Source organism: Hirundo rustica, chromosome 13, assembly GCF_015227805.2.
Source record: "Hirundo rustica isolate bHirRus1 chromosome 13, bHirRus1.pri.v3, whole genome shotgun sequence".
Lineage (NCBI taxonomy): Eukaryota > Metazoa > Chordata > Aves > Passeriformes > Hirundinidae > Hirundo > Hirundo rustica.
Window position 1 is genome coordinate 17,827,146 of NC_053462.1, and position 25,989 is coordinate 17,853,134.

Sequence of the window (25,989 nt, forward strand, 5' to 3'; positions counted from 1 at the left end):
ACATAATACAGGGCTCACGCTCTGCAGCCATTTCCTTTTCCAAAGCCACCTGTCCTCCCTTTTGACCAGTGAAGGTCAAAATATCCAGGAGAGCTCCAGGAGAGCAGAGATGCTCAATGCACCACGTCTCACCCGAGGATGGCAGCTGGTACCTTATGCATGGGGTGTTGTTTATGTTCATGGCTTCACCTCTGTCTGAAACTTAGGGAACAAACCTGGCACGTGCAAAACATTTGGTTTGTCTTCTCCCTATTGGTTAAAAAGCTGTCTAGGTGCTCGTAGCCCTGCAGAGTTTTGCCTCAGCATTATTTGTAATGCCTAAAATAAATGAGTGGCTGAAGGTGAGATGAGGGTAATGCCACAGGGGCCACACAGGGTGCATTTGGCCTCATCACCTTCCTGCAAAGCTGTTTCCCAAACCAGCACCAAGATCCAGGTCCCATCTCACCTGTCCTCTCCACAGTTTCCCTCAGGGACACGAAGCGGACGGTGGAGTTTCCGTCCCCGTGCTGGTTGTAGGCCAGGAGCTTGACTTCATACACCACCGACGCGTCTGCCCGGGGGGACACAAGAGGGACAGTTCAGGTGTAACCATGAGCCTTATCCCCCCCAGTGATACTTATTTGGGAAAAGAACATCTTACCAAATACACACAAGATGCTGCAAACAAGTACCTGTTGCTGGGAATGCACCCACAAAACCTGGGGGAGAGCTGCAGCATTTAGGGGTCGGGCTACACATTCGAGTTCTCTCCTGCTAATCACGACAGGGTGGGGAGGGGACATGGATCAAGGTGTCACCATACTCACCCAGGTGGGTGATGTTGTAGGCTGTGACGTTGCTGGCCAGGAGCACTGGACCTGTGTACTGGGAGAGGTGGACTTTGCGGTAATAGAGCTTGAAGCCTTCGTGCTGGCCCAATTTGATGGAGGGCTCCCACGTCGCCTGCACGGTGGTGCTGTTAATGACTTTAATAAAGAGGGATGGCATGGCTGGGACTGAAACAGAGAGAGAAAGACAGTGGGTTGCATGTGCTTTTTCAGTCTGTGTGATGAGAAATTCCCCAGCAGCCTTTCCCTGCAGTCACGGCACCAAAGAATGTACCAGCTGAGACTGAGAAAAATCTGAGCAGACCAGAATCTGGTTTAACAGCTTTGAACTTCTTCAGGGAGCTCCAGGAGTTTGCAAGAGTTCCTTCTGCTCAGATCAGCAAGCAGAAGCTACTTTTACACTTTGGCTGCAATATGATGCTCAGTCTGGCCGGGTCAGGGCAGGAATGCAGCGACTTTGGCAATGCGTACTCAAATTCCAATTTTTTGCCCTCACCCTGAGGCACAGACCTTTCAGAGTGATTAATCCTCCTGGGAGGAAGGAACCAGAAGGGATGGAGCTAGAGACATCCATCTTAAAAGTGTGCTAGGTACCTGCACTAGCTTGCAAGGGGCTTGCTCTCCCCATCAGTTTTAGGAGGAAGATTTGTGACTGTGCTGGGGACTCAGGAGAGAACCGTGGCATCTTCTACAGCCCTAAACAGCTGAGCAGCCTGAGATCCCTGCACAGCTCTGGCTGGCGTATTTTGGGAGGCAGGCACTTACCTGGCCTGAGGGGCACACAGGGGGTTAGCTGGGAACATGTCCCTGCTGCTGATTCAAAGTCCACCAGGAACATGCTCCAGTCAATGCCCCAAAACCCTGCCCTTATTCTTGAGGTGTGCTGCAGAGGGAGTCAGACCATTCCCTCTCCAGGCTCCCAAAAAGCTGCCTGGCCCCATCCTGCCCCATCAGTCTGGCTTGAGAGGCAAAGATCTGCAAATCAAGGCAAATTTTCTTGTGATACCTGTGTTTTCCAAAGCTGGCTCTACCACAAGCCCAGCCTTGGGCCCTGGGCAGCACTGGGGCACATTCCATGTTTCTCCCTCCCTCCCTTTCTCCTACACTGATGACACCATTACCACATGTGTCTCAGCAGGACATTTCACTGATGATTTTTTTCTCATTTCCACAAAACACCCCCAGGCTAAACTCTCCCATCAGCTCCCCGACCTTTGGCACCATCCAGAAGGTGCAAAGCATGAAGTTCTGCAGGCTCTGCTCAGCGCTTGCACCTGGAGGGAGAAGAGGTTTTGGGCACCAGGCACCAAGCTCAGCTCGCCTCACAGCAAAATCATCCAGCAGAACAGCTCTACTTCTCCAGCAGCCTCCAGGCTTTGAGGCAGAGCTATTTTTCCAATCTCACAAATAAGGCTTGCTGGGCTTGCACTGGACCAAAGCTGCTTTCTGGCTTGTTTCTCCCCAAAGGATCTCTATGGATGAGCAGTGCAAACCCGGCTTTTGGCAGAGAGTTCAGCACAACCATTAGTGAGCGATGGGGAAAAGCAGATGAAACGTGGCCGTGTCAGTCTAAGACTGATGAGAGCTAAAAAGGGCATTTCCTCAATTTAACAGTAAAACTGCACAGCACAACCATCTGCCTTTTCCTGGGTACTGAGAGCGCAGGCTTTCCCGTGAGGAGATTTAGAGGAAGGATGGATGCCTCTCCAGCTGAGCAGGAGGGTCTGGGCAATCCTGTCTCTTCCCAAAGTGAAGCCCTCCTTCAGGCTGCAAGGGCTTTGCTTGATGTCCTCTGCACATGAACAGGTCCCTGCTGATTGCTACGGATCCCCACGTGGATTCAGGAGGAAAGACCCAGTGTTCAGGGTCACATTAATGAGGTCTCATCCTGCCTAAGTGCTGCCAATGGGAAAAAGAATGGGCTGAAGGATTCCTTCTTGATAGGATTTATTCTCATGTGCATTTCATTGCTGGGAAGGCTGAACTTAACAATTCCTGGGTGCAAAACACAGAGTAAATTCTCTTTATATCAGAATGTGCCATTCCTCCCAAAGCTGTGTATTTTTGCAATCCAATTAAATACTCCTTTTTTCTTATTCTCCCAATTCCCTCCAGGGCAAAATCCCCACTCTGAAAAGTTGGACCCTTGCTTAAAGCATCACTTTTCCATCCACGGGTGAAAACACCACAGAAAAGGAAATTATCACATTATCCCATGGACAAAGAAACACTGATGTGGGCCATCCTGATTTGTGAATAGTTGGCTTTATTTTATGGTTGCAGAGCCTTACATTTAAAAAAACCACAAGAATATCTCTCCTTCAAAATATGGAATATACTGTATTTATTCAAACTTTGAGTATATGTGTATATATATATGTATATATATGTATAATACTGATTATAGGTATATGCACTCTCAGAATGCACGTGCTGTTTATAAACTGATTACACAAATAAGTGTATACAATGGAATATATCTGTCTGTGTGTAAATATATGTACACACATCAGCAGATAGGTGCTTCACAGAAGTATATATTAGACATAGTATGGAGCTAATATAAGTGAGGCATCTCCCTCATGCTATGGGCTGGGATACTTGTTTTCCTCTTCCGTGCTGTTTGGAATTTTCCCCAGGTCATTTCAACTTTCTTCTTGAAGGCGTCTTTAGCCGAAGATGACTAAAGGAACGGTCTTCATCCTAGAGAAATGTCAAAAAGTCCTGGAGAAAACTCTAAAAAGCATTAAAAGACAAGAACAAGGAGTGTGGGCTGCTTAATGAAGCAGAGAGCGTTCGAGATTTAAAATACCACGGCATTTGTGAAATGGAGTAAAGGAGAACGACAGGGAGGAGGCAGGAGGGCCTTCCCAGAGAGCGAGGTTTATGGAGGAGGACAAGGTTCATTCAAGTCCCTTCTCTACAGCATCTTCCCTTCTGCTTTCCATCCAAAATCAGCTCTGGCACAAAGGAAGGAGCACCATGTCGCTAGAAAGCATCAGAGGCTTCAGCCAAGCGTGCTCTCAGCGTATTGCCAGCCCTGAGAAGCTGATAGCCCCGAGCCAAAAGTAACCCTGTTACAGCTCCTCTGTTTTCTGAGGAGTATTTCATATTCCTGCTCCAAACAATACCAGCATAACATGGTCCCTCAGACCAGTCTCCAGCTGGCAAGAGAAATATTGCTGCCCTGGCTCCACTTGAGCTGTCCCCGGCTGCTGGATATGGCATCCTGGAAAATCCATCCTTTTCTGAGGCTGTTAGCCCAGATCCAGGGGCTCCCCAAGCTCAGGGGGGACGCAGCTCTCCTGTGCATGTTGGGAGGGCACAGGGTGAAAAAACTTGGTCATGAGAAGAGACAAATCTGCAGCGAAACCTGAATTCGGTGACAAAAGCAACTGGGCCTGGCTCTCTGAGCCACTCTCTCCTCTATGAGCAGAAAGCAACAGGCACCCGAGTGAAGCAAAGCGAATAAATGAAGCCAGAACTGGGGCTTTTAACTATCTTTTTACCTTCCTACAAGGCAAACACAGGCTGGTGTTGAGTGATCTGAGCCAAGCCAGCTTGTCCATCCAGGACAGGGAGCTAATTGCTGAAGCTTCATTACACAGGACAAGCCTTTTTTAAAAGATAGCAGGACAGAGATAGTTTAAAACTTCAGAGAGCCAGGAAATTTATGATCCCATTACCAGATACCTAACTATTCCTGTCATGATTGAAGGTAATAATGACAAAATGTCCTCTCTCACTTGACCTGACTTCTGCAGAGTCGCCAAGCTCTATAAAGCATGGCTGGTTTGTAGCTCCTGGGGCTGAACTCAGAGCATCGGGTCAAGGAGTTTCAGACTTTGCCTTAGCCCATCTTTTTGCCTCTAAATTGGAAGGAAAAACAAACTCCAAGGGTGACTGATTCCCTGCAGAGTACCAAGGAAAATAAACTTGCAGAGCAACAACCCAGCGGGCAAGGATTTAGTGGTGTTTCTGCTTAAATTCTGTAATAAATATCTGCAAGGGCTGAGAACAGAATGACAACTGGATCCTCTGCCTGGAAGTCAACACACTTCTGTTTGATCCTAAATAACATCCTCAAACCCAAGGCCCTCTCTGTTGGAAATTCATAATTACTGAATGTTCATGAGAATGATTCCTAAGAAATTAGTCTCCGTATCTGAGACAACCAAGGTTTCAGAAATAGTTGAGTCTCTAAGAAAACATTCCTCCAGTTCTGACTGACATATCACACTGGGGTTGTAGTTTGTACCTGTGTGCAAGGGTCCTATATTACATCACCCACTGTCTTACTTGGGAAGCTAACAGGTGACCAAAAAAAAAGCAAAAAAAAGCCTTAGAGATCACCCTAACTTCCCACTGAAACAGAAAGCTGCTCCAGGGCAGAGATTTGTAGGTTAGGACAGCTCAGCTCTAGTGTGATTCGCCCTGGATAGAGCAGAAAATAATAAAATCTTTTAAAGTGTGGCACTTTTTAAGTAAGAGCTGTGAGTACCAGAGCTGCTGGAAGATGATGAGATGCTGCTTGAGCAGGAAGTCTGCATTTAGCAAGGAGTTTAGGAACAGCCCAGAGCAGCTGCAGTGCACGAGGCCAGGCAGGTTTGCACTCACCCCCTGCTACAACATCAGCTGGGAGAGGCGATGCTGTGTTTAATCAGTCAACCCCCCTGCAACGATACAAGTGAGTTTTACACAATATCCCAGAGCACGAGGAGCAGCAGGAACGAGGAGCAGCAACACCGCAGGCTACAGTGCCACAGCGCTGCGGGGCGGTGTCGGGGTGAGCGGCGCTGCTGCTACGCACAGCGGGCCTCAGCATCTGAGGGGCCCTGCACAAAGCGCTCCTTACCTTCCCCCAGCGTGCTCACCACCGTGACTTCTGAGGCTTTGCTGGCACCCCGGGAGGTGTAAGCCTTTATGTAAAAGCTGTAGCTGGTCGAGGGCTCCAGATCAGTCACTAGCTGCTGGAAGGTGCTCTTGCTAACAGCCTCCTGGTACTCCATCTCTACGGGATCTGAAATGCAAAGGGAGAGAGAACTGAGCGGTGTTGGGCTTTGCAAGAAGTGAAGAGAATAAATAGATGTTGCAAGCAGTAATTTTGGTCCCTGGGAGGGATATGTACCTGCTCGTGCACATTTCTGCTTACATTACAAGGCCGTTGAAATTGGTAATGTTGGGACAGGGCTTTGAGCAACCTGGTCTAGTGGAAGACGTTTCTCCTTGTGGCAGGGTTGGAACTGGATGATCCTTAAGGCCCCTTCCAACCCAAACCATTCTGTGATTCTCTAATCTGTGATTTCTGCAGGCTTTGCCAGAGAGCTACATGGGCAGCAGAATTTGACCATGCAGCTTTCATCCTCCCACCCTTTTGATATTTACAATGGTATATTTAGTATTTGCAGGTTATTTACAGCGTATTTACAGCCTCATCTCTGCCCTTCAGAAACTGGGAGGTGATGGAAAACACTGATGGCAGCATGGACCACTACAGTGCAGACCTGGTTTTACCTGTGTTGCTAAATTATGGGAAGGCTGAGGGTGCTCTGGGCACTGGGTGTGTAGCACCGTACCTGCAGCTTTCCGGATGTGCAGCACGTAGCCGATGATCTCCTTGGTGTTCTGCAGGGGCTTTTCCCAGGACACCTGGATGGTGGTTGCAGAGACAGTCTCTGCCCTCACGCCCTGAGGAGGGCTGGGCAGCCCATCAGCCCACAGCACGGTGAGGCGGGCGCTGGCCTGCGTGGAGCCCGCGCTGTTCTCGGCCAGGCACTGGTAGATGGCTTCATCCGCCTGGTTGATCCCGTAGATGGAGAGAGTGCTGTGTGGGGACATGAGAGGGACAAGCATCACACTGACTGCCATGGTCCCTGTGCTGGCTCCCAAGGTCTGTGTTTCCACAGAAAGCACAGGAAGTTGTAGACTGGTGCTTTTGGGGAAGGAGACGTCCAGGAGGTGGATGTGTCATTCCCTGGAACCCGTGACTGGGCAGATTATCTGACTCAGCCTGCAGATACTGTGGTTCAAGTATAGCCAGAGGTGGACACAGGGTGGGACAGGGACCAGCAGGATCTAAAGGTGTGGATTCAGGAAGATGCCAGCCACACCACAGAGACAGCTCGGTGGCAAGTGCATCCACACACCCAAACCAGCTTTAACTGGCTTAGCTCCAGTACACACCAGTGAAACCCATCCAGGCTCCTCACATGGCTGCTAAGCCAAGTCTCATCAAACACAGCCAGAAAGCCCTCTGGTGATACTCTAATTGCATTATAGCACATTAGAGCTGTCTTAGGGTAACATTGGGATTAGCTGATTTATCCAGCAGGGTTATAGCCTCAGCTTCCACTTCTGCACTCCCAGAAACACCATCACCATGAGCCAAAAGCAAAAGCTTATGAGCAAGTCACAGGTTCTGCCTGCAGAACCTCTGAGTGCATTTTTGATGCTGGTGCATTAAAGCTTGCTGCCTTCCAGGGAAACAGCCAGAACAGTTCTTCCAGCCTGCTCTTGGGGGCTTCCATATCAGGTTTAGATGCTGTTTTCACCATCCAAGAAAGGACAGCCCCTGGCTGTCCTGGAAAACATCTCTAAAGCAGGGGAAAAAGCCAGCCATGTACCAGCCTCCCAAATGAGCATATTCTTGAGCATGGTGCCCATCTCTGCACAGGGACAACCAGAGTCTTTGTACACGTGGCCACATGAACTGGAGGCCCTTTCTGCACTGCAGGGCCCTCCAGCAATGGCTGTGGACAACTGGAGCAAGTTCAGGGCCAGCTCAAAGGTTGCACCACCCAGTATCTTTAAAACAACACCAGTGAACACTGACTCAGAAATAATTGTGTGCCACATTAGCTCCGTCTTGCCATTTGAACGTGCAAAGCAGCTTTACTTAATAACATCTGCTCACAAACAGGGACCTATCAATGAAAGTTCCACTCAAAGCCAAGCCAGGGACAACACAATTCAGCGTGAATCCATCAGACACAAGGCCTTGTAAATAAACAAACAAACAAATAAATACCAAGTGTATCTCTCTTCTAAGGCATGGGATGGTCACTGTCACCGCTGGGTACAGCTCTGAGCTGGAGCTGGAAAGGCAGATTTGACACTGGAGATGTTTTTTACCCAACTCTGAGGCAGCAGCTCAGGCTATGGTAAAATCTGCTTACAGTGCCTTTGGTCCTTGGAGGGTGTTCTCACACACAGGACATCCTTGGGGAAACTTCAGAAGCTCACATGAGCTTTTTCTTACTTTTCTGTAAGAAATGACCCAAACCTAATGAAATCCACATCCACTACTTGCTCCTAAGGAGAAACAAATTACTTTCTTCTCCTGCAGTGAATTCTACGTGGACCTGGAACTTGACTGCACATGAGTACATCCCAAGCATCCCTGCTGATGCAGGGGGCACTTCACGGCTTTTTGGGAATCACAATCAAAACTGCCTTTTATGTAAATGAAAAACTGAACATTGGAAGTGGAAATGATAAATAACCTGCCACTGCCTGCCTGTATGTCAGAACAAATGCTTCTTCTAATTGCAGCAAAATATTGGTCTTCCTGTATTAAAATTTATTATTGCTGTTGATTTAACATTCCTATTTCTGCCTTGCAAATTATCGGGGGCCATGGTGAGCGATCAAATGTTTAACAGTCATCTATTTATGTCCTGTGCCTTTGTTTCCTTGGAAACATTGTAAATGGAATATCAAATGTGATGGTTTCAGCTGATATGGTGATTTTTAAGAATCAGCCCTAAGCTCCTCTCATAGCCACGGGCTCAACGTATCTGATTAAATGGAAGGAGAAAGGCAGAGCTGGGAGAGGGCGCAGGGAGGAAGGAGCCGATGTGTGGCTCAGCTGTGTCAACAAGGGCTGACTCCTGTGAGGACAGATGGCAGAAGGCAGGATTACGCCACCCGAGAGCTGCACTCCCAGCCCTGCACAAAGCAGATGTGTGCAAGGAGCAGCAGCAGCAGCACTTCCTTCTGCCCCGTCAATGAAGGGATTATTTCCATGTGGCTGCTGTGCATCTGGGCACCCAGAGCAGCCAGGCAGGGCTGGCACGCGGGTCAAGAGCAGCCTTAAGCTTCCCAAGCACAAAACAGATCTGGAACAAGGAGTATTTAGGCTCTGCTGCCTCCAGGTGCATTTACTTGCTTTGCTTAGAGAGAGGAGAAGATGTAGAGGAAGGAAGAGGGGAGCTAGGCTGAAAAGCAGCGCAAGGAGCCTGATGGCAACGCTGTGATTCTGGAGCCAAAGACTTCTCTCTCCTGGGAGGATCTAGGAGTGAGCAAAGCTCCTCATGTGGGACACAGATGATGTGCAGGATGCCAGTGGTCCTGGAAGGATGGCACTTTGCCACTGGGACCTGGAGCTTAGCAGAGTCTCTGTCATGCACAGTCAAGTCTAAAGAAATAAATACAGTATTTTCTGCAAAGCTGGCATGGCACATAGCGGGAAACTTGCTTCAGGCTTTAGAAAGTTCGTTTTCATTGAGATTTCCTTACTATGTTTGGATGTGCTGTGCTGTGCAATGAGGAGCTTACCTGGAGCCCACATTACCTAGAATGATACTCAGGCAATGGGACACTAAATCAGCTGGATTTTTGGCTATGAGAGCATGGAGAAGCTGGTGAACAGAATGTCCAGCATCTAAACACCAGCTCCATGAAAATCACCTCCCAGCATGCGGAGGATGCAGTGCAGCAGGGCCCATGTTCAGTCCCAGGTTTTGCCGCTTTTTGTCTTTTTTTTTTTTTTTAAGAAATCTCAAACAAAAGGAAAATCTGTAGTTGCCGTGTGAGAAGGCGCAGAGCGTCCCTGTGCGACAACCATCTGAAATATGCAGTCCTTTTATTTCTTCCCGTCAACATGAAAAAAATCTGTCACTTTGGGACATCTGCTGCTGGAAAACTTTCCCGTGAGTGCCAGACTGGCAGCGCCGCAAGCACGTCAGACGAGGCGAGATGCCAGAAGGCTTTCTGCTGGTCACCAGAGCCGCTCGGCGAGCCCAGGGCTCCATCACATCTCCACACAATGCCCTGACAGGCATTGATGGAAGTGGGGAGAGGAGCCGCTGCAGATTCACACCCGGCTGAGCTGAAACGAGAGGCCTCCGCTGCTCGAAAGCCGCAGTATTCCCAAGCTGTCTTCCCGGTTCATAGGCAATCAGGATGACTGATCTGGCTTGGGTCAGGGGTCCAGGCCGGTGACCGGAGATCGGCTTTCCAAAGGCTCCTCTGAAAAAGTCTGCGAACTGAAGGAAGCCTCTTCATCGATTCAGCAGCACAAAGAAGAGGGGCCCATCTGGGAGGGCATCAGCCTGCGCGCGCACAGGCGCACAAAGGAGGGAGTGTGATGAAATTAATGCAGAGAGCAGGCTGTGGCTAGCAGGGACAGCATTCTGAGTGCCAGCAGATACAGAAAGCCACCAGTGCCACCTTCAGATGTCCCATCCCTGCTCTGGCTCTGTCATGGCCTGTGCTGTGCTGTGCTGCACTGAATGATCTGTTCCTGGCCTGCTGGCCGGTGCCATGCTGGGAATGATCCTTTACCCCCAGCTTTGCAGAAATGCCCCCTTATTCTGAAAGTTGCCTCATACAGGCTGAAATTAAGGTGCAAAGCTTGAAAAGTGACACTCAGCAAAAATCTCAGCACAAAACATCTCAGGAAAAGCTACTAGAAACAAGGGCAGAGCCTGTATTGGTAGGACTGCAAATGCAGACACCTGGGAGAGCTCTCTGCTGCTACATGGAACGTTCCCCAAACTTTTTTCTCAAGCAAGCAGCACAGATCCTGGAGAAGAAAAAGATCCAGCCTAATTTAGGGGAGACTAATTTTAGTGGTGCTGCACCACTATGGGCTCAGTCCTGCCTCGAATCCTCCTGTGTAAGGACCATTCTCTGCTGATGGATTTTGCTGTGTGCAACAGTTAGAACAAACACTTAAACCCCTGACTCGATGCACTTCAAGAGCAGCTCACTGGAGCAGCACACAGTGAAATTACACAGGCAACGTGGTAGCGAAATAATCGCAGCCACATGAGGAGAGATTGATGCCTGTTGCCATTGGCTGACCCAGGGCTGCTGCAGGTCCTTTATGTGGGATATGTCTGTGTGATCCCAGCACAGATCCCTGCTTGGTGCGGGGATCACGCTGATTCCGCAGTGCTTAGCGGGCTTTGTGCGCGTGTGCAGAAATCCTCCTTGCAAAGGCCATCTCCATGTGTCTTCCAAAGTCAAACCCATAAATAATGCTTAAATCAGGAGCAGCGGGTTCACATCCCCATCCTCCACATACTTATTTGTCATGCTTCTGGGAACTGAAATATGATTTGCTAGAGAGCACCCTTCCCTCAATCACAACTGTCTTCGAACCCATGGCATAAGGAACTGCAGGCTTGCCTGTCCTCCCTTATGTGGTCCAAAACCACACAAGTTGAAGTGTTTGTGGGGAGTGTGTACCATGACGGGATGTACAAACACATCTGCACTTTTCCACATCCTGCTAATGTAGAGTTTACAGAAAAAAGCCACCTGGTGAATGACAGGCTCTGGTTTCCCTGGGTTTGGTTCCAGAAGAGCTGTCTGGTCTCAAAGTCTGGGGTGTTTGTGCTTGAAGGCCCCTCTCTGTTTCTGCACTGGGATTTAACAGCATGAGAAGTGCAAGAAGAGCAAAGTTGTCCTGATGTTTATTTATGAAGGAAAATTTCCCCTGATGAACCTTGAACATTCATGGCCCTGGAAGTGAGACATTTCCAGAGCACTAAACCAAGTGCAAACCAGTGAGGAAGAATTTACAAAGGTCACCAAGCAGAGCGAATGCCACCTGAGCCCAAATTCTAACAAAGCCTTTTTCCAGTGGAACAAATGAAGTCCCTTAATTACAATTTGTAAATATAATCTTCTTGAAAAATCAATATTTAGAGAACCTGCCTTCTCTGAAGAAGTTGGCCTTTGTTCCTTGCTATTATGGCAATATAAACCCCATAGTGTGATACACTTCCAGCTGAAAATTACACCCCTGAACCTGACTGGGTCAAAGGAAGAAAAGCAATAAACCTTTCACAGTGGTAATTTGGGGACTATTTCATGCTTCCTTGTAAGTTTGGAAGTAATAACCTAGAAACATAATTTTATACAAGCCCAAGTTGGCCAGTAACCACACCTTCCTCCTGCAGCAGTATGCCATTTTTGGGACGGGCTGGTGATGCCAGGTGGGAATTTTGTTAGAAATTCCCCTAATACCTCTCAGGCATTTGGATCACGATCGATCAGAATCACCCCAGGAGCAACATGGGCATCTCTGATCAGCACAGAGGGACAGTCTCTGCCACTGTTGGACACAGTGATGGCTCCACCAAAGCCAAAAAGCCAGAAGGTTCCATCAGCTTCTCCCTGAGAGAGCTTGGCTCAGCACAGCATCCCCAGCCCAGGGGCTGCATGGCAAGGCAGCCCCATCATCAGCTCTTTCAGTCATTTTTATTCACAGCTTTTAATGGAAAAGCCCACAATTCCCTATGCCTGAGCCTTCATGCATTTTTCATTAACAATTATCCGTGATCCCAGAACTGCTTTTGATTTTTTGCTAAACATCGATTGGCTATTTTGTTCCCACACAGCTGGCATTTTCAAAACATAACAACCACCTCTGGAGAGGGCACAGCAGAAGGCTGATCTTTAATGCTAATGTGCCCAGAAACAGTCAACACATCAGGTGATGGGAATTCACATCTGAGGGACCACGAGGGATGAGATATTTATTGGATGCAGCCTGTGATGCTGATTTTACTGTGCTGAGAGCCTGGAAGTTGCTTAGCAAGTGAATGTCTGATATTGTACCAGCAGTCACATCCAACCTCCAGTGAATCCAGTCCTGAAGCTGCATCCCAGCAATGAAGGGTTTCTGGAGTCCCCTCACCTTACGGGTTTTGCTCTCCTTGGATTTGCAGTTACTGTATATGGGAGATGGCGTGGGGTGAGGCAGATGCAAAAGGGCTCTCCACAACTTTGGGAAGCATCAGATCCATTGGCTGTGGGTTTGTGCTGTTGCCCAGAGGGCCTCAAGCTTGCTGGAACAGAGCAGCATCTTGAACACACCATCTTCTGCAGGTCTGGACCTTGCTTTTGGCTGTGTTAATTTACAAAAATGAAGTTTCTCCCAATGACACATTTTGCAATCAATTAGCACATGATATGTTTTGGGATGATTTACTCCTTTTTTTTTTCCTAAAAATCCCTTAGGGGGCATTCAGACCTCTAAGACAATATTAAGCAAAGTTTTAATCCAAATGAATTTTCTAGGAAACCATGTAATCTAATTAAAAAGCTCATAGTGTAGTTAAGTAGCTTCATTACTAGTAGATTCGAGATCCATCTTTACGGAGAAAAATATTTTCCAAATGCAACAGACTGATAAGTCCAAGACATAACCACAAACTGATTCTGCCTGGAACTAAGTGGGTTACAGCACTTAGTCACGCCCATGAGAGTAAAGCAAAGGGCAAACTTGAAAAAGCTCAGGAAAAAACGATCCGTTGATGTGTCTCCTCCACGTCATGGAGCTCCCAGCCCTGCTGCGCCAGTGAGGGCATTTTCCAGACTGACAGCTTTGGAAACCACTTTGGAAACCACCAGCCATGGCCACTTGCCTGGAGCTGGAGGTTGGAGTCGACCAAGACAAGTGTGAAAGAAGACAAAAGTTCAACACTGTTGAGTACGACGGCCCGAGGGCTCAGCTTTACAATCGCGTTACTACAGCTTGAGAAGATGCCACGTGTCAGCTGAGCCCCAGGAACGGGCTGAGCTCCCTCAGCCTGCACCAGATGCTGTAATCTGATCATTCAGCTCGCTGTGGAAAACACTAAATTGCATTAAATGATTCCCACAAGAAAATGATAACAGAGATGTTCACCAGGTTACAGTTGATGTGCATGGGTAGCACAGCCCCAGGTACAGGGACCTGGCCAGGAGACATGACCATGACCAAAGATCCAACTCCTGCTCTCACCAAGTGAAGAGGAATGATTTGGATTTCACAGGGAAGACATCTGGGCAAGACACAGAGATGGATTCAGTGTCAGTTTTGCAGTGGATTTAACGACCACGAGGACTTCATCGCTTTTGACTTCACCTCCTCATCAATGAAGAGGGATGCACTAATTTCCCTCCTACCTCTTCTGCTCTGTTCATACCATGAAGGGCAGACATGCCTCAGAAAGACATGCCATGAACTAGAAGACCACAGCCTGAACTGAGTGTCATCTGCCTGTGCATACAAAGTTTTCTAAAGCTCTAAAAACTTCCAGTTTGGAGAAAACCTCCACTGACTGAGGTGATTTTATTACCACTCACACCTTATCCTTCTTGCATCATACATCCTTCCATCATTCACGTAACAAAGCTTTTAGACCCCTCAAATGAGAAAACAAAGAGCCACATTATATAGACACTCAGAAGAATAAACTCACTCTTGCCCCTGAGGAACAAGCCATGGTGCCCGCACAGCATTTCCCAGCTGTCTAAACTGAAGGTCCAGACCCTCCAGCAAGGCTGGGTAGTTGCTTCCCTGAGACACATTTGTTAATACAGAGAGCAGCTCTATGACACCACAGAGTACAAACCTCTACCAATACATCAGGTTTACAACACAGGTGCTATTACTCTGTAGTATATTTTTTCGTGCTATTTCCATAGAAACTACATTGTCGACTGGTAATTTTCACACTAAGTGCATCATTTCCTCAGTACAAACATCCCCAATCCCTCACAGGAAAATGCAGTTATTTAGTACTCAGAGAAGACACTCATCCCTGGTGAGATAAAAGGCTAAAGTTTAGTGAAAGTCAGGCTCCACACAAATATTATTTCTAATGTATTTGCATTTGCACACCCAGGCAGGTCAATGTCCAGGCATTAGAGCCCAATTCCTCCACTGAGGAGTCAATATGGTCCCTGTCAGCTCCAGGAACAACATTTAGCCCTTCCAGAAATGGATCAGATGATGATCAGGACTAAAGAGAAATCTTCCTGGGGTCCTGCATCAACGAAGTATAATGCTGGTGTCCTGGCACAAAAAATCCTGGAGCACCAAACTGTAAGACTAAAAGGCGTAGCCAGCAGGACTGGAACAGTGTTTTAGTTTATCAGAGCCCAAGCTGAATCCACAGATCTGCTTCAGAATGCTGCCACCTTCCCACCAGCTCTCAGCCATGCAGAAAGCAATCCAACATCTCTCCCACTTGCATTTCCACAGCAGTGCCAGAGCCCAGTGCACCAGGACCTACCTGTTGTTATTCTTCAGCTTGATGTGGTCGCTGGTCTCCAGGATCTGCCCATTCCTCAGCCACGTGATCTGGGGAGGGGGTTCCCCTTGGGCCACACACGTGAAGATGGCAGTAGTCCCCACGGGCCTGGAAATGGACTGGGGATGCTGCACAAACTCTGCTGGGGCTGAGAGGAGGAAGGAGAAAGAGGATGAGAAAAGTCATGATGATCCCACTTTATTCCGGTACAAAAAACACCTTGTCAGTAATTCCCACCCTGGGGATGTGGAATACTTGGCCAACCCACAGCACAGGCAGCAGGTAGCTCTGCTTTGGATGGTGTGCCTGTAAACAATGCAAAGCTGCCTTCTGGTTGCCCACCCTGGCAGTCATGGCTTCACAGGAGGTGCCTGAAGGCAAGATCATTAGTGATGGAAAGCCAAGATGGGTCCTGCAGGGTTCAGGCAAACAGGACCAAGGTTTAGGCCCCTTCATTGCCCCCTGGTCTCCCTTAGAAAGCAACCCCAGTGCTGCAGCTGGGGAGATGTGCTGTTTTCTTAATTGCAGAGCTTGAGCAACTCCCTGGCTGTGTCCAAAGGACCTGAATGGCACCAGCAAACTGTTTGAAATGGAAAGAAATGTGTGGATATCATACAGCAATCTGGAAGGGCATTCACTTCCCAGTAAATATCAGATTTGCTGCCAATTTTTCCTGTCAGCAAAGATTCGGGAATCTTTTTTACCCCAGATCTTCAGCCGGGAACTTCTGGGTTCCTGCCAGGCCTTGCAGAAGACTACACCATGCCTGTAACTGCTGCTCACCTTGTCACCAAATGTTTTCACCTTTGGCAGTAACATTTTTAAACAGTAAGCGATCTCTTCCTTCCAGCATCTCAAATTAGATTTTAAATCATTTATCAGAATAAACCAGCGTATCAGCCTACAGAAAGCAGGGCCTGACAGACACTGCCAAATAGGTGAGATTATTCAAGCAGTTCTGCTTCAAAGGGCAAAGTGATAAATATACTGCATGTTGCTACTGAAACCTAAAATCAGGTGGAACCGGCAGCAGACACAATGAAGACAAACAGATAAGAGGCACAGGCCCATAATAAATTTACTGACTAACATCATGTAACGGATGGCTGACATTAAATTTTTTTGACAAAAGAAAGATTATCGAGGGAGACGCGTTCAGAGCCACTCACTGCCATTTTCCAAGCATGGGGTTGGTGGCTGTGCCACCAGCAGAGATGTAAGGATTGAAGAAGGGAGCAAACTGGTTCAGTGAAATATACTGAGGAGCAGCCATGCTGCAGGTGGGATGCAAGAGCTGAGTCTTATGGTTCATAGCCAAAACAGCCCTTGGGGTTTTCTGCAGCATTTTGCAGGGATAAAGGTCTTTCCCAGCTGTGTGCTGGTAAGGGAAGAGCATGGCTACTGCTGTAACACGGCCAAACTGCAGGGACAGGTGCCTGTGTGAGTAAAAGTCCAGTCGTGCAGATGCTAAGTCCTCCAAGCAGGAAGACAGAGGAATTCATCACAGAGCCCATCCCCCCTCGAAGGAGCCCCCTCCTTCATTTTTAATAATCAGAGGGAAATGGAGCATGGCGGGTCTGACTTATGTTACTGGTACAGGGTATCCACCAGCAGAGTTTATTGTCAGGCCAGCGCTGTCAGCGCTCGGCTCCACTAATGAACCTGATCCCAGCAACCCAATGGACACGTACTTCCAGAACATCCTGCTAAACTTCCCCATGTGCCAATCAATCTCTTGCCCTTTTACTTCCCTTATGTGTTTTTGCTCTAGACTCACAGATTAAAACAAAATTCAGGATGGGTTCAATAAAAGTTGGAAGCAAGGATAAACAGGGGGAAAACCCCTCATCCCTGCCATGAATGGCTCCTTTGTGGTGTACAGTGAGAGCATTAGAGACTTGATTTTCCTCAGCCTCCCGCCCCCTGCTTTGTGCTGGCATGGTTTTGCAGGAGCAATTATTTTGCAAGTGGCTGTGCACCTCCCTGCTTTCATCTGGGCTCCCGAGCTGCACCCGCAGCACTCACAGGTGCAAACCCATGATGCCAGGGAAGGGCACAGCCACCTTTCAGCTCCTCGCTGCAGCTTCATTAAAGATCCTCTTGGCTCTTTGCCTCTGCCTCCCCCTCACTTCATCAAATCTCAAACCCACCATTTGTTCCAGCAGAAACAAAGTTGAAATATGGAAAGAAGCATCCGGCATAACCCTTCTGGAACCGCCGTCTCTCCTTATCCTCCCTTATTAGCCCGTGTCAAGAGGGAGTAATTGGAGCGGTGTCGCGTGTGACTCGGGGTAATGGATGTGCAGCTGCGGCCGCTGGCTCAGCGCCAGTGACGCTGCTTGGTGCCATGGCCGCGGCTTCCTCGGTCCCTTTGCCATCCCTCCTCTTCCCTGCCTTGCTAAACACAACCCCAGCCCCTGTTTAACTGTTAAACTCTCTGGAGAGCACACCTCTGCTGTGCCAAGCTGTCCCCTGTTCCATGGCATCCCTCACTGTAAGACATAGACTGCCCTTCCATTGTTACCGCTCTTCCTGGCTTTCCCCAGACATTGCTCTGTCCTGCTGAGGTCTCAACACTGTGAAGTTGTAGTGCCAAAAGGGCCCAGGTCAAAACAGAAACCCATGGAGCTAGAGGACATGGTCTGGGAACAGATGGAGCTTAAAGGACATGGACTGAATGGGTGTCCCTGTGCTACCTGCACCAGGATGCACCCAACCTGTGTTCATAACAGTGCCCTGAGGAAGGGGCCCTCAGGAAACTGCTGGTGTGTGGTCCCAGGGCAAATGGCTCCTTTCCTGGGCAGGAAAACATCTCCTCTCCTCTCCCAGGTCTTCTCCCCTGCCCTTCCAAACATTTTTGACAGGATCCCTGAGTTTGCCTGGGTTAGTAGGGAAGGAGCAGAAGCCAACCCTGCCTGCTGGCAGCCTTGCCTTCAGCCAAGCCCTGCCCACTGCCAGCACTTCACCCTCCTCATCACTCATAATTAACAGAACATCTTGTCAGGGTCCATCCCACCCTGCATCGAGGCGCAGTGGCCTGACTACCTCTGTCCCTTCCACACCATATACCAAAAGGCCATTGCAGGCAGCCAGAGGAAGTGCTACTCAGCCCCCCATGATGATTTAATAAAGATATTAATGGAGATCATGGTTAAGAGCAGAGGATTCAAATGTGGCAAGAAGGAGTGGGCAGGATCCAGCCCTGGCTTGTGAAGTCTGAAGAAACCAAGACCGTTGATTATTCAGGACTTAATGGGAGGGGGGATCATGCAGTTTTAATGAATATTTAAAGGCATGACATTGGTATCAAAAAGCAATAACACTTAATACCACCCCCAGAACGGTTAACGAAGTGATTCAATAGCTTTTACTGTGCTCAGCAAACTGTGATAGCATGGAGATGCACTGCAGCAGCAGCTTCTAACGGGAGACCTCGACGGGCTCCATCTCTTTCAGGACATGTCAGCATGGAGCAGCAACCAGTGTGTCCCCCAAGATATCAGTGAGCTTTGCTGTCCTTGCCATGAGGTTGTGGTGTGGTGCTTATGGCAGTGCCTGATGGGCCACAGAAGGTCCCGAGGATCACTGAGAAGATCCCAAGGTTAAGGCAGCACTGACAGCCAATGCTCTGGTGCCTTTGGCATCTCAGCATGAAGTGTCATTAATTCTCAAGTGGACAGAGTGGCAGGGTTGGGAAGGGAGGCTGGGATGCAGAGAAGGCAGAATAACATGTAAACAACAAAACTTCATTAATTAGGCTACTGGCACACACAATAAGGGTATAAAGGAGAAGTCAAGTCAGTGGGGAAGTCACACAAGCACTGCAAATGGTGACAGGAGACTTAAGACAACTGCCGCTCACTTGGCCTCTCTCTATTCACTATAGAGGATACTCAGATGTTTACTTGAGTAACTTACAGTAGAAGTGATGGGACTGCAAGGGCCAAAGATGGAAACTGTGCCCATGTCCCCTGGAAACCAGGCAGAGAACACTCAAGGGGTCTGTCATGGAGCCAGTCCTGCAGCCCTCATGAAGTTCTTGTCCCATCAAGCTGCAGGCTGGAGCTCTACAGGAGCAGGTTATGTTCCCATGTCACCCCTAAGTGTGCTCCTAGAAGAATGGGATCAGACAACCCAGCTCACCCAAGCATCCTCACAGACAAGATCTGAGTGCCCACCTGATCCTGCATGGTGGCTTTTCTTGAGAAGGAAAATGTGGACAGGAAGAGAACCGCTCCAGGACACTGACTCACACAGCACATATGGAAACTGGTTTGCAGAATGAATTCAGGGCTAAACTCAAGGACAAACCAAGCACCACAGAGCCAAGCCTAAACCACAGCAACTGCAATACATCTGCTGCTGAATTCCAGCCCGCAGCCAAGGCTTGTGATGCCAGCGAGCAAGAACGATGGAAGAAACATCAGGAAGCGCAGCGGTGGCCGGATCCGCTGGACCAAGGAGCGCTGCCCAGTCCTGCCAACAGAAAGCAAAGCGAACAAGGCAGGCATTGTCAGCAGAGCCTTCAAACCCATGTCCTTAAGATGGGCCCTCATTTATGAGATGGGATCTCATTTTTCTGCATAGCTTTCAGGAGGAAATGAAGCGTGGAGTGGAGAACACTGGTGACCATCTGGCCATTCACAGCCCATCAGTTTGTTATGACACCAAACACATAATAAAGCACAAAAGATTGCACAGGAGGTAGAGGGAAAGTGCTTTGATATATTTTTTCCCTTGCCACCGAAGCCTACTCTTCCCTCGCCTCACACACACGCACACCCTTGGTTTCAGTCGGCGCCGCATTCGGCCCTTCAACAACTCCCCCCGTGAGACTTTCATTCGAAGCCCAGCACAAAGCAATATTCAAATGGCTGCGCCGGGATCTGAAGGGAAAATGGAAACTTTCTTGTGTGAGAACCTTACAAAAGAGATCAAAGGAGCCTAAACGGCCAAGGGAGGGCAGGCAGGGAAAGAGTGGGGGATTGACGCCTTCTCCTCTGGAGGGAGGAGGAATTGCCAGGAAGATAATAAGATGGTGTTAGATTATCTGAAGGAAAACCTGCAATGGAAAGGACATTACTGCTGGAGGAAGAGCAGAGCTCTGTGTTGGGACACCTCTGCCCACGCAGCTGCTGGATGGAACAAGGACCACCGCTGGCAGCAGGAGGGAGGATGTGGTCTCAGTTCCAGCCTCCCGCTAACTCCCTGCCTTACAACAGGAAACATCACCCTTTCTCCTCCAGTTTCCCACCTATAAAACGTCCCTCCTTCAAAAGACTGGGGCAAGTTAATTTGTGCCTCCAGGCATTTCAAGGGCCCCTGCATAAAGGCAGCAAGTACCTGGCCTGGTGTGCTTTGAGGATGCCGTATTGTCCTGGCCCTGTGCTAACTTCCTCTCCAACCAGGCTTTTGATAGCCCGCTCTTTGCTTTTCTTCTCTTTAAGGATGTAATTTGCATCGCTGACATCTTGACAAAGATAAAACCCACAGTCTCCCATGTCAGTCATTATAGCTGTTTTCTTCCCAGACGAACCTGAACAGCAATCATTTGTACCTCTCAGCTGGAAAATTCAGGCAAAATGAGATGCAAAGGCAGGAAAAACTGCTTCCAGAGGGAGCGTGAGCAAACCTGGGATGAGCTCAGCTGCCTGGCCAGGGTCTGCCATTACTCTGCCTAGGGAATACATCCCTAAAAACCATGAAGCATTTTAAGGATGGGCAATACAGGGGTCCTGGACACTGCAGATGCTGTCTAAGGGCTACGCCAAGGACACAACGGCCACACTTCTCCACACCTCTGCCAGCTTCTCTGCTGATGCTGAATGCAGGAGCAACCTCCTTCCACAGAAAGACTGGGCTCCAATGGCCCTGTGAGTGACAGTTTAGGTACAAATTCTTATGTTGGTTTGCCAGGAGAAAATCCACAGTAATTCTATGGCAGCTGAAGCCCAGCAATTGACCAGTTGCTCGAGAGCTGATGTTCAAATCTCCATAAGGACGAAAAACTGCTATCTGTAGCAATAAGAAGCTGTGCTACCTTTCACCCTCTCATTCAGTTGCTAACAGGAGCAGTCAACCATATTCAATAGCTGTATTTTTAAAACTTCATGGATTTTCCAAGTAATTTGTTTTGGGTCTGCCTCCCTGCATCCTGGACATCGGCTTGGCATTTGGGCTTAGGAGACCTCTCCTACATGCACCATGTGCAGAGCTGTCCTGCAGCAGCTCTAAAGGGTTTGTATCAGTACAGAGAGGTTGCTCTTAATGCTGGCGTTGATGTTTTTTAATAAGGGGATTCATAGCTGTGCCAGCTGGGAGGTGCCCTCATTGCACTGCTCACCCAGAAATCCAAGAGCAAAAGAAACAGTGAGTTTTCACCTTGTCTCATGTCTGATCAGCACCTGGGGCTCAGGAGGCACAGGCAGCCCTTTCTACACCCTTTCCACATTGCTCCTCCACGGCTGGCGAGATCACCGAGTGACTCCTGTGATGGGTGACATCAGGGCTGGAGCAGGGTGAGCATCAGGGCTGGAGCAGGGCACTTTCCCCATCAGCAGCACGAAAGGTTCAATTAGCAACTCCGGCAGGAGGTGTGTAATTTTAGATTCAGGATATCATCAGTCAATAGTTAATGAGTGAACTGATGAGAGCGTGAGATGCTTTAAGTGGACCAGCTTGAAGAGGAGGTGAGTGCCTGTAATCAGGGGTGGATTGCTGCCATTCAGAGCACACTGCCAGCTGGGTTTGCCTTCTCAAATGCTTGCCTGGCTCCCCTCACCATGGAGACTGGTCTAGCCGAGCATGTGGAGGGGATTCATGTGCTTTCCCTAGTGCTGATCTCTACTTTGGGCTGAACTGCTCTTTACAAGTAGCATTTCAGGACAGTTGCTGCAGGAAGAGGAGAAACCAGGGTCAGCTGCTGTAGGAAGAGGAGCAACCAGCCCCCAAAGGGTTCTTCACTAGGTCCTGGCAACTGGCTCAGACATAGTGTCAACTGCTACATGAAACAGACTCAGAAACTTTTTGGAAATGGTTTTAGACTTACTGGTGCCATTTCAGCTGGAAAGCAATACTCTGTGAGTGGTATCCACTGCTGCATATCACTGCAGGAGTTATATCTATCATTCAGAGGTGTCCAGTATGAGAACAGTGACCATGTTCTTGTATCACTAAGGACCATGAGACAAATTTGGCTGATTAATTCAGCCTTTCTGCTGAGATGCACAAGTATAATAACAAGTAACAACCAGTGTCTGCTAAGACAAAGAAATGCCTGTGATGGGATGAGAAATCACTGTAGCCCATACAGCTGATGCCTCAGTTGAACCATACCTGGTTGCAACTCACCTGCGTGGGACACAGACACACACCCACTTGGGAAACCAGGTGTCTAGAAAAGAAGTGCTTTGTCTGGTACCACCAGGGAAATGAAGTCAGCACCCGTCCAGCCCAAGCCCTCCGGGTCCCAGGGGCTCACCTTGCACGACGAGGCTGCCCTGCGCGGTGCGGCGCACCCGCGTGCCGGGTTTGTTGGCGGCGCACACGTAGATGCCAGAATGCTGCACTGTGAGGTCCGAGATCATGAGGTTTCCTGTGCCCAGCACCTGGATCCCCTCCACACCAATCGGGCGGCCGTCTGAAAGAAGAGAAGGACAGGAGTCACAGGCTGGACCTTTGGGGGAGGTTCCCCAGGGCACAGCCCTCAGTGAGTCCAATCTAAGCACATACAGAGTGGTGCCATGTTCTCCTACTGCCATTTGCCAAGTAAAGTAAATGGGATTTAGCTGATGCTCTTATCAGAACTGCCTTCTGCAGAAACCAGATACTTATTTACTTGTTTGCCCAAAAACATTCTTTGTTGCTGCTTAAAATCCCAAAGTATCACCACAGGAAAGGTGAAAGCATTCAACCATGTGTTCAGGTTAAGATGAAGCACTCAGAACGAAGTTCAACGGAGTGGTTAAACCAAGCGAAATCATCTCAGCTTCTCTGAGCCATTGCCTGTGTTCTTGCATTAGAATGAGCAAGGATCCAAGCAGCTCAACAGCCTGTTTCCAACAGAGAGGCTTCAGGAAGAAGTCCAGCCAACATACTGCAGTGCTTCCCTGATGCACTTTCCCAGCCACCAGCAATTTATGAGCTGCAGATTAAACTGACCCAGAAGTTACACCACATTACCTGATAACCCTTGATGGATTTTTGTCGCTTCTGAAAATAAGAGAAACCTGGATTTTTGATTCCTTAGCCCTTGAACACACACTAGTTTAGGGCTGAGGAGTCCTAAACTTTGAGATGGTGGTTAGATCTCATTTACTTTGGCTTGAAAGGGCAAATGAAAAGGGCTGCCTCCACCCCAAGTGCTGGATATGAGGTATGTGAAATTGTTCAGTATCAGGGAATTCACTTTTTTCCTGTTTTCTCTGGAAAATTCCCAGCCAGCTCTAATTACAATGTGTTTCATTAGTATCAGGCTATTGCTTTCTATTGTTTCATTGATTTGTGTTTTAAGACACTGTCTGACAAAGGCAGCTCTAAATCAGGCTTAGCACATGTCAGGGTGTCTGAGCAGAAAGGCAAGGCAGGGGAGGAGTTTTACTGGAGGAGCAGTTAAAGGGAGCACACTTTCATCAGACAGGAATCAGGAATTCAGTTCTCTCAAGTTTGCTCATGGAGGAGATTAAAGAACCGACAGAAAGCAGAGAAGCAAGGACCAGCCATGGTGATGCCCCCACCTGCCCTCCCCACAAGACTTCCATACTCATGTGCTCCACTACAGTAGAAGAGCCTGGTCTTGTGCTCCAAAGTCTGTGCCATGATCTTCACACTCCAACACAGGTAGCATGCAGAGCTAGCTAAAAGTTACCCTGCAATCACATGCTTTAGATTTAATATCATGCTTTGCATAATAAAAAATATTAGAGAATTTGGGTCATTCATAACCAACAGGTTCTGGAACAGATTGGGAAAACTCTTGCTCCTCCAAGAACTGCAGATGGATCTCTGCTTACCTGTGGAACTCCATGGGCTGCAGAGGCACAGCTGCCCCACCATGGGCTGCACCCCAGCCTGCAGGGGAATCTGCTCTGGGGCTGGGAGCAGCTCCTGCCCCTCCTTCTGCACTGACCTTGGGGTTCAGGGCTGTTCCTCTCACATGTTCTCACTCCTCTCTCCAGCTGCAATTTGCTCTTGTGCAATAACTTTTTCCCCTTCTTAAATTTGTTATCCCAAGAGGTGCTACCACCACTGCTGATGGGCTTGGCCTTGGGCAGTGCTGGGCCCATCTTGAAGCTGGTTGGAAGTGGCTCCATCGGATATTAGAAAGCTCACAGTAACTCCTCACTAAAGCCATCCCTGTAGCCCCCACCCTACAAAACCTTGTCAGCAAATCCAGTACAACCACAGGAGTGAGGGATCCCATTTCAGATTCCAGGCAGCATCCCGCTAGGAAACATCAGCAAAGCGTGGACTGAGAACTACAAAAGCACTTCCAAAACCTATCTCCTGCAATGCTCTATACATATTGTTTTTCAGGAAATTTTGAAGCTTAAAGGTTTCGTTGCTTCATTAGACAGGAAATGCCAGACCTCTTCATTATTTGCATTGCAAAGAAAAATGCTCAGGTCTTTTAGAGAGAGAAAAGCAATGTCATTAAAGGATCACACCGCTGGCCAAGCCACCCCCGCAGTAAAGGGCTCAGTCATAAAAAGGACAGTAAAACATGACCTGTCTCACATTTAATGAGCAATAACAAGGAACCATTCCTTCCAAACAGCATTTGAGCTGAAGTGTAAAGAGGTCTGAATTAAATCCAAATTGAACTTGATTTCATCTTTTAAATTAGACCTTTTGGAAGTCCATATTTACAATAGGCATAAAAATCAAATCTCTCTCTTGAGGGAGGGATGGGACCAGTGAAAGATGCAAAGTGGTCATACCTGGATCCTTCCTCATATCACTGCCTTGAGAAATATGTGACTTGAATGTCAGCAGTTTTACTGTATTATTTATAACATGCTCCATCATTTAAACATGCAAAGACAGCCTGCAGCAGGTGCTCCCCCCCCAGTCCAAATACCAGCATCAATATGCCATCAGTTATCTCTCCAGCTCCAGCTATTAGAAGCCTGGTGGTCTGAGAAAACATCTCCTGTCCACACATCTTTCATTTCCCTGGAGATCAAAGCCCTCCAAGCTCAGAAGCCTTGGTGGAGCTGTCATTTGGGTCAGTGTGGCCACCTCTAACAGGCAGCAAAGATCACTGTGCCTGATCATCTCAGACACCTCTCACTCAACTCCTCTCTTTCCAAAAGTACTGAAAAGGGCTTCTACAGAAACATCTCTATTTTCCCAGTCTGTTCCATCCTTCTCACTCTTACTGTGCCTCACCCAGCCCGAGCCATCCTGCAGTCAGCTAGAAGGTCTTCAGCTACTATCTAGCCCAACTTAGCAACACTGACAACACATATAAATAATACAGAGTGTTTACACAAGAAACTCCTTGCATCCTGAAAGCTCAGCACTTTGCAGAACCGCTGTGCTGAGGGACTGATGTCTCACACCTGCTTTGCAAAGGTTGCTCTTTATTTTAACCCTGTTTTCTTTACACAGAGACCTGAAGAATGGTTCCAATCAAGTAATCCAAACCCTGTAAATTCACCTTTCTGGCATCACCTGCCACCACAAAGTCATCTCTTCATGGAGGAGATCTGAAAGACTGCAAAAGCCAACACTTGCTCAGTTCCCAAAGCTGTCAGGACCCAGGCAGGCTTGAAAACACTGCTCATTTAACATGACCTTCTACTTCTTTTAAAGAAGTCAAAAGCAGAAAATTTGAGGGCTGAAAA

General features: G+C 48.3%; 1 protein-coding gene across 1 annotated transcript in view; it reads right to left on the reverse strand.

Annotated features, from left to right (window-relative positions):
• The window catches only part of IGDCC3 (immunoglobulin superfamily DCC subclass member 3), a 95,123-nt gene that overhangs the window by 1,398 nt on the left and 67,736 nt on the right, over positions 1-25,989 (reverse strand). The window contains exons 6-11 of the mRNA XM_040077349.2: positions 22,623-22,781; positions 15,125-15,290; positions 6,407-6,654; positions 5,686-5,850; positions 810-998; positions 449-553 (exon numbers count right to left, since the gene is read on the reverse strand). Coding sequence (XP_039933283.1) covers positions 449-553; positions 810-998; positions 5,686-5,850; positions 6,407-6,654; positions 15,125-15,290; positions 22,623-22,781 — 1,032 coding nt within the window. The remainder of the gene's footprint in view (positions 1-448; positions 554-809; positions 999-5,685; positions 5,851-6,406; positions 6,655-15,124; positions 15,291-22,622; positions 22,782-25,989) is intronic.